Raw genomic sequence first — 12,647 nt, 5'->3', positions numbered from 1 at the left:
GGCATGGCTGGCCTCGTATCGGCATGGCTGGCTGCGTAGCGGCATGGTTCTTCTTCGTTGCGAATTGATGAATGCATACGAAAAATTAAGTCACGTCAGGGATAGTATTAACTTGTCGGGACATCCTTTGAAATGCTCCCATGTACACACACGCCTTTACTGCACAGTGTTCGCACTCATTCTGCCGAAAAGCTGTTTTTATTACATCGTTCTTTTTCTACACAGGTAAAAGCATGCGATACAGGACGTTACGGAAGTTACAAAAGTGGTGAAAACCACCAAATTTTGACAAAAGAGCGTTTAGCTACAGTGCTCTGGAGCATGCTACAGGTTAAGACGCAGGCTTTACACGTCACGTGGCTACTTGGTTGCGGCTTGGATGATACTGTGTTCGAGTGAATTGCGTCAGTGTAGCCAGGGGGCGTTCGTTGTTGTTGCTTCACCTTGTATAATGTAATCGGGTCACTGTAGAGCGCGTCATCTATACAAGACAATGCATCGAAGTGGTTATTAGGGCTTGACCACGTCCGTGTTGAGTGCTGGCTTTAACGATGGTGGGGGGGCGGGGTCGAGTGAATTGTTGCAGTTGCTTCACCTTGTATAATGTAATCGGGTCACTGTAGAGCGCGTCACCTATACAAGACAATGCATCGAAGTGGTTATTAGGGCTTGACCACGTCCGTGTTGAGTGCTGGCTTTAACGATGGTGGGGGGGGCGGGGTCGAGTGAATTGTTGCAGTGTAGCCGGGGGGGCGTTCATTGTTGTTGCTTTTTCTCGTATAATGTAAGCGTGCCACGTCATCTATGTTAGGGCTGGACCACATCCGTGTCGAGCGCTCGAAGTGTGGATTATGTTGGAGTAGTAGTAGCAAGGCGTTAGCTTAGCCACCATTTCAAGACGTAAATACAAGGTTGTACATAGTGCAGATGTGAGTGCAACGCTGAAACAGGCTTGTGGTCGCTGTAGAGCAAGCCACGCCATGAAAGCTATCGTCTGTGTACGTGGTCACGGCAGAACAACGATCTTGGCGAGATCATAGTTGGAATCATAGGAGGTTGCTTTGCATTGTACTACCTCTGTCCGGAAGTAGTTGCAACATTCAGAATAATTTAATAATGAGAGTCAAGATTATCAAAATATCGAAATCTAAAGGTATGCTTTGATAGAGGAGTTCAAGGTTAATACGAATAAACTTATACCGTCCCAGAGTACCCTCAATCGAAAGAGTAAATCAAGAATCCAAGTTTATTACTTTATCCAATATATCCAGGATGTAACGTATTTATCCGGAGTGCGGCCAAATTTGATACTTTATCCTATATATTTTGGATGTAACGATTCTATCCGGAATTGGGTTCCACTCTTATCCGGTTTATCCGTAGTATCGTACATTTTGTCCGGTATTTTCACATTATCTGCACCCAAGAGTGATTCCTTTAAATTTGGGGAACAACAGTCATATGAGCAATTCGTACCAAATTTCAATCGTTGAAATATTATTCAACATGTTCCAGGTGAATTACTCGCGATATTTGTTGTAACCATTTTCGGAATTCAACAATGTCAAATGCTGCAACTACTTTCGGACAGAGGTAGTAAACTGAAGGGAGTTGATGTAATCTCTAGATAATACCACGACCAAGTAGACTACAGTTGGTCAGGGACACAGACTGGACTACGGCCTGAGCTAGATCATGGGCGATGAATGATTTTCTGGTCATGGAGTTCGTTCGTGTAGCTCAACGTTCTACAGTACAGTTAAGTGGTTAGTAGTCGTTGCAGAGGATCATGCATGTCGTGAGCTATGTTTACGTGATCACAGCAGCGGTGCTCCGCCTCGGCGGCTGCGATGCCTTCTTGGCGCTCACGAGATTGTTTTTCTATCATACGGCTAACGATGCAGCATTAGCCGTACACTTCGTTGAGTTACTACGAAAGCACAGCCACCGGCTTGCACTTTAATTGAAGGGGACGTGATAAAAAGTCCATGGCGTTTGTGGAACACGGTGCTGTTTAAATAAAATGGTGAAGTCCACCACTTATTGCTATAAACAATAATTATTTATTTCTGCTTAAATAAGGATAATATTCTGAAACTACCCGATACCAAAACAACATGTCTGCGAAAAAGTACCAGGTTGTGCTAGCGCGGCACTGCATCCATGAAGACTGGGGCTTCGTTTCTGAGGAAAGAGGTCGAGGACGCATAGTAACTAGCGTGGTCAAGGACGGTCCAGCCGACAGGAGCGGTCTCAAACAAGGTTCGGCCATTCTACAGTGGTCCAGGTGGCGCATCGACTGGGGAAAGTCCGTCAGTAAAAACCCTGACGAGGTTCATGGATAAGTACCATACTAATGGATTAGTCCTCTTATTCCAAGTAAGTACAGTAGTACTGTATTAGTACCGTGATTACAGCAGCACGTACTATATATCATTATGTGTCTGATATGTCACTAGGTGTCCCACACTTTAACTACAGTCCAGAAGTGCGAACACGAAGGAAGGAACCAGGTGCTTCGAAACATGTACCCCGAGCTTCGTAGTGATTGTAGTTGCTTGCGCCTTGGTATTCTCGACTGGTATGTGAGTACAAAGATCCTCTTGTATAACCACATGCGCTCGATGATTCCTGCGCTGGGTGAATGCACGCACGAGGAAATCCTTGCCGACATCCACAACAGCGATGACGACGACAAAACTACATCGCACAAGCGCAAGCGAGTGTAGTATTTGAACAAGCCACATAGCACTGTTGATAATTGTTCTCGGGTACTAAGTTAGTACTAGCTTGTACTGTAGTAATTCGGCGTGTCGTACAAAATGTGGTGTACCCCACCACTTTCATCAGGATTGTACGTACTGACTTTATTAAGGGTTGTTTCTGGTAGATATCCCCTTCTGTCATTTCGGTGCAATGTCGTGCACTATGAATAGCGACACCTTGACGTGCAACCAAAGCAAGGAAAGATCCCAATCCTATGCTCAAGCAGCGTTTTCTATAGAGGAATATTTCCCTTCATATCCATATGCACTGCACATATGACCTACTGTCGCAGTAAAGTCCCCTGTATCACAACCTTCCACAAATGTTACCTGTGATTCCCTGATCTTTGTGTGCACATTTTCTGTACTCCATGGGGAGGCTAGCCCATGTCAACGTGAACAAGGCGGTCCCACCTCTGAGTACGTCACTCAGCGGTGGGGCGAGGCGAAGAATGAGTGAATTTGGACCAGTATTGGCCGAGATAGAGGTGGTCATGGCTGTTCGGATAATTGACACCTGTCATGTAGCGCGTCCGAGAGATGACGAGGCCACGAATGCATGTACTGATCCCACCTCTGAGTACGTCACTCAGCGGTGGGGCCAGGCGAAGAATAAGTAGACCAGTATTGGCCGAGATAGAGTGATTAGATGGCGGCGATGATCGCCGACAGACGCAAGATTGTATTAGCTGTCAAAATTGTTTAGTAAAATAGCTTATGCATGTCAAAATATTTACACGCGCAAGTCCCCCGATTCCGTAAAGTTGTTATTGAGAAAACACGCGTGATTCCCCCACTTTTCATAACACGAGTAAAACCCCCAAAAAGCACGCGTGAAAACACTTTTCCCGAAATATATTCTCCACAAAATTTTAGTCTTGTCAAATTGATACAAGCTGTTCTAACTACTTACCCTAAACACGGAATTTCAATGCATTAATATATACATTAAGCAAGATAAAAATAGTTATCCTAAATTGGTCATCAAGATGTGAGTACAATTGTTTAGAAAGTGATGAGTTTACATGTGATGCTACACGTGGAAACGGATATTTCGATTATGTCGTGAAAGCGGTGCGCCTTGGCATTCGGAATCTATTCTCAGAACTGAAATATCATAACCAAGTCAAAAATTATGTACATTCTACGCCAAAGCCTCCAAAAAAGTCATCTTAATGCTTCCCATCCGAGCGGGTTAAACTGATCTTTTACGTTAATAAAAAGACATCAATCAGTACAGTCATTCCCCGATTTCAACAAATCTTCGAAAGAGCTCTACTGTAATTATGCTCTCAAGCTTTGAATCGTCCATCCACGCGAGTTCTGGTCAAAAAACATTTCACTTTGCCCCAAAAAGTATCCTCAAAATACACAATCCTGTGTAATTTAAATATCCGGATACGTTATCTACTAAACGATATACATTTGACTAGTATTCTTCAAATATCGCTCAAAATAAAACCTGTTACAATTGATAGCTATTATGAAAGCGTCTCTTTGCAGCCCCGAGCAAAATATAGCTTTATAGAGGTACTGATGTGAAATGGTTATATGAAATCTTCGATGCGTACTATTTATTATACATCTACACTTGATAAGGAAATTGGTCACATTTGATGAACACACACTACCGTACCTTTCGATTCAATGTTGGAGTGGTACAGCCAGGAGTACCACTGGAAAATTTGATATTCATTGCCTCTAGACATAAATATCCTGTCAGAAGTAATGCCTCTCTACGACGCGCTACCTGACGAGCAAACTTGAAGCGACTTCCTGCAGACTTCAGCATGCAAACTTGAGCTTGTAAACTGACATTGACACCTCCATTCACTTTCCATTATGCCGTGACCGTCCCATCGCAAGCCCTAGAAATGTACTTGTATGATTTCAATTTGAGTTTGATTGCCACGAAGAACTCCGATAAAATTTTATTCCTCCAACATCACATAGAAATATTAATTTTGAATAGACTAGAAACAGAGTGGTCACAGCCGAGTTCCACTCCAACATTGAATCGAAAGGTACGGGTAATCCTAAGAATGTTATTCCGAAAACCCTACACGTTTTGTGAAATGTGGTCACCCAATTTCTCAAAGCAAGTATACTCTCAGTATTACTGTACAAACATCGAACAACGTCCTAGCTTGCTTGTTATGCAGTGCTCGAACGCGCTACATCATACAAGCAAGCTTTGAAGGATTCGATGTATGCTTCATCAAGTTATTGCTGGTCAAAGTCAAAATTGTGAATTTTGAGAAGATCAGTAGATGTCCCTAATTTAGCGTTGAATACACTATGCATCGAAACAGTGAGAATTGCAATTCTATTATCAATATGAAACGTATTCACTAGAGTTTATACGTAATTAACAAAAAAGTTTCGTCATGGAAAGTGTTTCGGGCCATTCTCTGATATCGGGCAATCTACTGGCTTTTACGTTACTATAAAATGTATGGCAGGTGAACTATACGGTGAAGGTAAGCGTCTGACAGTTTTTATCAACTTACACAGTCCGACGCGAAAGGTTATCACCACCATGTTTTTCTCATTTTTTCCCCAAAGTATTGAAAATTAAATTAATCCAAAAACATGCCCAGATTTGTATACTAAAAACAAGCATTTCTAACTTTGAATTGCAATAAAATTCAAAATATTGAGTGAGCAGTGAAAAAAATACGTTTTTACACCGACGCAAAAGGTTATAACCACTTGGTGACTGACGCGTTCAAACCACATTTGGCCACGTGTATAAGTGTAGTTTGGCTCACACGCATTGTAAATCGTGTAATACACTTCCAAACCTACCTTGTGTCCGACGCATGGGGCGTGGTTTGCAACTAAGTGAGATTGAACAAGGTCAAGCATTGGCTTGGTCTTCGAAGGGTCTCAGTGTGCGTGAAATAGGTCGTAGACTCGACAGAAACCATGTCACAATCTCCAACTATCTCAAGGACCCCACCTCGTATGGAACAACTACAAAAAAGGTCGCCCGAATAAGCTCAACGCTCAACAACAGCGGCGACTTTATCGAACAAGTACCAACGAGACATTGAGCGCCGCTAAACTCAACGACCAACTCGACCTTGGCTTGCACAACTCTACCGTTGCCGCTACTTACGCTTCAACAACAAGTTTGAGTTCATTAAGATGAAGAAAGCCCCTAAACTTACCCCCATGCACATGCTTCGTCGCAAAGAATGGGCATCAGAAATGGTCGACTACGGAAACCAAACGTTGAGCTCAGTTGTCTTCTCCGATGAGAAGAAGTGGAAACTGGATTGCCCCGATGGTCTCAAGTCGTATTGGCACTGCGTTGGACGTGATGTAAAAATGGTTTTCAGTCGTCAAAGTGGTGGTGGCTCGCTCATGGTGTGAGGAGGTATTTCGGCGGATGGAACGACTTGATTGGCGTTCGTTGAGGGGACACAAACAGCCCAAGACTACATCTACACGCTTGGCGAGATCATGCTGCCTTCTGATAGCCTTCTGATAGCTTCGTTTTGGCACTGATTTCGTTTTCCAGCAAGATAATGCAAGCATTCACACTGCCAACGCAACAAAAGCGTTTTTGGATGAACAAGGTGTTGTGGTTATGGACTGGCCAGCGTTGTCTCCCGACTTGAACTCCATCGAGAATGTTTGGGGATATCTTGTTCAGCAAGTGTATGCTGGCGGGAAGCAGTATGACTCGAAAGAAGAGCTCAAAGCCTCAATTTTGCGTCATTGGAACTCGTTGGAGGTTTCGTACCTTCAAACTCTGATTTTTAGCAAGAAATCGAGATGCCTGAGTGTTGTTGCGGCTAACGGAATGACAACTAAATACTAGTAACGTAGGGCACCAGTCATCGGCAAAGACACCAGTCATCGGCACTGTTCTAAGCCAATAGAAATGCCTGAATACCTCTTATTGGTCAAAATGTAGTTCTTCAAGAATTAGTGCCCCTTATAAATTAGAGGTTGGACCTGTCAATTTTGTGTTGATCATACAGAAATCGTTACTGTGGCAGTTAATACCCACTCTAAACACATATTCCTTTGATAGCAAATATGATGACAGCATCCCGCGAACTAGAGCGTGGAGGATTCAATACATTACACAAGTCTAAAACGTGTGGCGATGACTGGTGCCCCTATAAAAAACACTACATTTGAAAATCCTTACTGCACGTGTTTACTATTGAAATTGATATCCTTTGAACCTCAATTCATGAGCTGAATCTTGCGGTTATTTTGATATTTGTATCACCTCAATATGTGTTGTAGTCAACGAGAAATCGACGAACAAAGTAAGTAATGAGCGATGCTTATGACTGGTGCGCCGCTTTAATGCATTTTCGTGTGAATAATCGCATCAATTCTTTCATTATCTTGGCCGAACTGATGGGGTTCAGTAGTTATAACCTTTTGCGTCGGTGTAAAAACGTATTTTTTTTTACTGCTCACTCAATATTTTGAATTTTATTGCAATTCAAAGTTAGAAATGCTTGTTTTTAGTATACAAATCTGGGCATGTTTTTGGATTAATTTAATTTTCAATACTTTGGAAAAAAAATGAGAAAAACATGGTGGTGATAACCTTTCGCGTCGGACTTGAATAGGAGTCCACTTGAATTTGGAGGGACTTCGAAGGTCTTTATCTATTCTCCATACAAAATCCTACATAACAAAACCCAATAAGTACTTCGAAGTAAACAAGGTTTGCGCCGATGGTCACGTGCCGCGAAACATAGGTGTGGGCCATGGTTGTACACCATCGTTGCAGATGTACATATTTGCTGGCGCATCGCTCACTGTCCGTGTGCAAGCGGACCACCATCAAAAACCGCACCGCTGAGGAGTTTTGCTGTGGAGATAAAGTCCGAAAACTTTGGGGGAAAACTAATCCGGAAGCAGTTTTCCCCCAAATATACTATAGCCCCTGAAAATACCCGGTCGCGGTAACTCCATTTTAAAAATTGATTTTTGGGGTTATCCCATTTGGCCAGAAAGTGTAATATTATTTTTGAAAGTGTTTCCAGCGCACCCTAAGCTTACAGTTAACTTGCGTTTCGCAGTTCCTAGACGTGTCTACTAGTACATGTGATCGTGTACTGGATTCTTCGTCACTACTTGTATACTATGTAGTACAAAAAGATGGAGGTTCCACTACATGTGGGCCATTCTCCACGCGTCCGTCCTCTACGCTTCGTTCAAAAGTGCCAACAAAAAAGCGTTAACTGTACCGAGTCAAACGAATCTGGCCAATCACGGTCCACGATTGAATCCCCAAAATGGAGGATTCGGAACTTCCTCTAACTGTAAGTTCCGGAGTTTTCCTCAACTCTATAAAGCTTCAGAGGTTATTTTAAGGATAACGTTAAAGATAAATACGTGAGAACAGTAAACACTCACGTTCTAAGGAAATCAACCGGCAACCAAGCTGGCCATGGGCTGGTCTGCTGAAGCTGGAGATTTGAAGTGATTACGGTAGACCATTTAGATGGAGCGGAGGAGGGAAAATAACAACAAAATGCTTACGAACACTAAGCGGAGGCTGAATAAACTGACTGTACCACGCTAGTTGTGCTCCGAGTACAACTCAACATGTCCCACCATACTAGAGGAGCATACTACTATCGGTAGTGTTAGTCCTATTAATAGGAGTACTAGTACTGTAAGTAGTACTAGGTACTACGGAGTACTAGACAGTCCAAAATAACGAGTCCTGCCAATTTAGACGAGCTCAAAGGCCACGTGCATCTGTATTCAGTGGTGATCATATTCATTTTGCATGAATAAGTATATAATTCAATTTCTGGGTATAAATAGTTGAGAAAGAATAGATAATTTGCTGGCAACGAAATGCTTTTTGAAATGTGTGGAATAATTCGTGGTACTTTGCTGACTGTGAAAATCTTATCAATGCAGGAGTAGCTACATAATCGTAGTAAATTCCCACACCGCAAGTCCAGAGCTCTTCGTTATCTGTACCGGTATCTGGTAACGTCAGAAATAAATGGGAGTACGTGTAAATGCAGAAGATTCGGCCAAATAGGTAGGTGTAACACACTCTACGAATTAGCGCCCAATTTGCCGTGCTGTAATTCAGTCATTACCTGCATGAACTTCCATGGTCTTGCACGTTCTGTCGCGCACTTCCGAGTGCAAAACTACCCTCACCTTCAATATATTTACATTTCACCGGACGATCGGATTGGCTAGTTTAGATTTTGTATAGAGTTTACACCAATCAACGATGACTAAAAAGAATTAAAAAGAAAAAAATGAATAAGATAGTCATGTAAGTCGTCACTAACAAAGAATGAATTATTCATTGACAGTGAGCAGCTCCTGTGGAATACAAATGTAAATATCAAGTTGCTGGTTTGCCAAAAAATAGAGAATTCTCTAGGATGGCGAGAAAGAGTAAGTGTAAAATAATATTTTGATCACCACTGTCTGTACTGGGCATTGTAGGGAAAACAACGTATAGGGTGTGCGATGTGGCGAAGGCGTAACCAGAGGTGGTCTAGGCCTTATAGTAGCCATTGTCAGTCGTCAGCCTGTCACGGCAACATCCGCCATCATGAACTTCGCGTACTGCAGTGATCTCGATGATCGAGTAATGTAGTTCGTGTGTTCTGTCTGTGTCGAATACGCTGTATCATAGTGTGTATGTAGGCTACATATAGGAGCCACTGTATGCTAGCAACCGTCACAACGCGTGAGCGGACAGCACTCCTGCAAGTCGAGCAATGGGAGGTGGCTGCGCTTCAGCCAGCAGAATTTTGTAGATATATGATTAGCTATAAATATTGAAATACGCCCAATCCAACCTCTCATCTGTTGAAAATCAACTGCAGTCGCGATGGCGCTGCCCACACCACGCCTACATACCAGGTACTGTAGCAGTCAGTGAACACCCTCGTGGCTTCACAACTGCCAACAACTACAATTGACAACAAGGACATAATAGCTAAGGATATGCATCTACTGAACAGCCTACATCTTGCATTTCGTTGAAGCTAGTACACGACGGCAACGATGAACTTGCTGGTTTCGACGACATGCAACGTTATAGCATGCCTACACTTTGTACATGTGTAGGTTACCGAATGAGTATTGATGACACATTGCATTGTAATTAACGATTACAGTGGTAGTCCAGCGCCCTGAAGCTCTCTGGCGAGGTCTGCCGCGGTGGCCGACCCCGTCGGAACCAAACATTGGCGCTGAAGCCCCCCGTTGACAGCACGGTACGTCCACACGACGGGCTCAATCGTGTCGAGAGAGGCTTCATTGGCAGTACCCACAAGGGATAATACTTGTGCGCTTTGTAGTACGTGGCCTTAGGGTTGACGTTGAGGTTGATTGCCTCCATGTCCGCCACACGAGGCAACATATTGGAAAGGTGCCGTCCATCTTGGCGTAGTGGGTGTTGTTGGCGGACTTAAAAACCATCCCCCTATACACGGCTCGAACACAATCGGTACCATAATGGGCGTCAACGGCATCAATGTAGCCGTCGGCATCTCGAGAATCGCGTGCGGGCTGTACAAGGTGTGAGAAGGTCCATCTCGTATATGGCCGATCCGAGAACGCCACCCCAGATACAGTTAATGACGATGTCACACAGCCGCCCCTGTGAGAATTAATACTAGTAAAGCATCTAACGTTACTGTTACTACCGCTAGTTCGATGCGTAATTTGTGCCCTTTCTCAATTTCGGTACAGCTGGTTTCTGCAAAGTGAGTGACATTTTCCGTTTCTTGTTGTCCTCTATCCGTCTAGTATGCCCTAATCATTGCTACAGTGGTACAAACCAGTGCTAAATAAGGATACCAGACGTCCCTTTGGTGTTTTCAGCCGATTACTACGCAGTACTTGAGGTCTTCAGATATTTATTGGTTTCTTCTACGCTTCTCTACTCCTCCTCCCCCCTGTGCGGTGCGGAGAAAAAAGGAATAATTCCCTCATTAAAAACAGTGCCACTGTTGTTTTTACCCGAAATACTCTTTCACAGTCAATGATATCCCATCAGGGTACACTTTTTCGTCATACGATGCTACAGTAAATCCCTGGGGCTAGCTACATCACCAGCGATTAGCTACCGGTATCGCTAACCACTGAGATGCACTTCACCCCTAATAAGAAGTGAGGTGGTCGGAGTATACAAAGTTCCATATAAATACTCAAATTGCTTTAATGAGGAAATTTCAAGGTCATTTGGATAACGTGTGACTCGGGCAAGGCAACCAACAATACCGTACATTTTTTTAACAGTAACACAACTGATTTGGGAAGTGTATACAGTAGTACTAATGATGACTGGATAATACGAATTATATTATGATCGTTTTACTGTTAGAATGATCCCAAACCAGGCTTCAGACAAAGGTTGTAGTATATTTTGACGAACGTTTGACAGTAAAGTGACATGAAACAGGTTGTGGTCACGCCGAACTTTAATTGGACAGCATAGTTTATTCAAGTCTTCCAAACGTCAACGTGGAGAATATATACGGCCAAAACAAAGCTGGCATAGAAATCTCAAGATGAAAAATTGACCACCGAAACGACGAAGACCAGGATGTGAAGCTGGTCAGCAATGCTACCAATGAAGCCAACGAAGCCCGGGTGAATAAAGTTGCGATATGTGCATTTTGTATCTTTCACACACGGACTACAACCATGCATGTGGGCTTGGTGCTTATCTTGGCCGTGAAGTCGGCTGCACAGCAGCTAACAGAGGCACAGCTGGACGCCCAAGCCAAAGACATAGTAGACAAGATGGTACGGCAACGCACTTCTCTCTGCTAGCGACTGACCAGTGACCACGTTAGACGGTGGATCAAATTCTGGGGCAAATGACCCAAATCGACCTGAGCGCAGCCAACACGTTGGAGAAAGTCAGCGAGTTTGCACAGCTGAATGTCGGGTCGTACTTTAACTTTATCGGCATGGGGCGAAAGGGCAACCGCGTGACGGCCAACACGGACGAATGGCGGGCGAAACTCACAGATATGCAAACGATTCACATGAAGCGGAATAAGATTCCGATGATTTTCGGCATCGATTCCGTCCACGGCGCCACGTACGTCGACGGGTCGGTGCTGTTTCCGCAGAGCATCAACACAGCCGCCACATTCAACCCGGTGCTGGCCCAAGGCCTGGGCAAGTACATGGCGAGGGACACCAAGGCGGCGGGCATTCCGTGGATATTCGGGCCCACTCTGGACGTGACACGTCACAAGCACTGGCCTCGCGTGTACGAGACCTTTGGGGAAGACCCGACGGTGGTGGCCGACATGGGCGCAGTCGTGATCGAGCACATCCAACAGGAAGGGATCGCCGCCTGCTTCAAGCACTTCATCTCGTACTCCGATCCGACTTCGGGCCTCGACCAAGACAACTCGGAGCTGAGCTCGTACGAAATCCTCAACTACTTCATGCCGCCATTCAAAGCCGCCGTGGAGGCAGACGTGTGGAGTGGCATGGGGACGTTCATTGCTTTGAACAAAGTGCCCCTGGCCGCAAACGAGTTGATGCACAGGGGGCTGCTCCGGGGGGACTTGGGCTTCAAAGGACTCATGGTCACAGACTACAATGAGATCAATTTGCTCCAATCCCGGCACCGCGTTGTGAAAACGACGTTGGAGGCCGTGGAGCTGTCTATGAATACCACCTCATACGACATCAGCATGGTGCCGAGCGATGACAGCTTCATACGAAGCGGCAAGCTCTTGGTGGCTCAAAATCGGCTGCCCGAGGCGCGGCTACGCGAGTCAGCCTTTCAGATCATGAAACTCAAGTTGAAATTGAACTTGTTCGATGTACCCGTGCCTGGCGCGGACGTGGTGAGCCAACTGGGGGACGAAGCCAGCCAGCTCGCTGCGCTAG

At 44.5% G+C, this 12,647-nt stretch overlaps 2 protein-coding genes across 2 annotated transcripts; both read left to right on the top strand.

The window, feature by feature from the left end:
• Window positions 1-2,117: 2,117 nt before the first annotated feature.
• H257_15943 (hypothetical protein) lies at window positions 2,118-2,729 on the top strand (the record flags this gene model as incomplete). Its single annotated transcript, XM_009844238.1, has 2 exons — window positions 2,118-2,333; window positions 2,460-2,729. The coding sequence occupies 2 exons, from the start codon at window positions 2,118-2,120 to the stop codon at window positions 2,727-2,729; spliced, it is 486 nt and encodes a 161-aa protein (XP_009842540.1).
• Window positions 2,730-11,614: 8,885 nt separating this feature from the next.
• On the top strand, window positions 11,615-12,647 carry H257_15942 (hypothetical protein; the record flags this gene model as incomplete). The annotated part of the gene is made up of 2 exons (XM_009844237.1): window positions 11,615-12,604; window positions 12,627-12,647. The coding sequence occupies 2 exons, from the start codon at window positions 11,615-11,617 to the stop codon at window positions 12,645-12,647; spliced, it is 1,011 nt and encodes a 336-aa protein (XP_009842539.1).

This window comes from Aphanomyces astaci (assembly GCF_000520075.1).
Source record: "Aphanomyces astaci strain APO3 unplaced genomic scaffold supercont1.77, whole genome shotgun sequence".
NCBI classification, from domain to species: domain Eukaryota; phylum Oomycota; class Saprolegniomycetes; order Saprolegniales; family Verrucalvaceae; genus Aphanomyces; species Aphanomyces astaci.
Note: the sequence above shows the minus strand (reverse complement) of the source record. Positions and strands in the feature narration are given on the sequence as shown.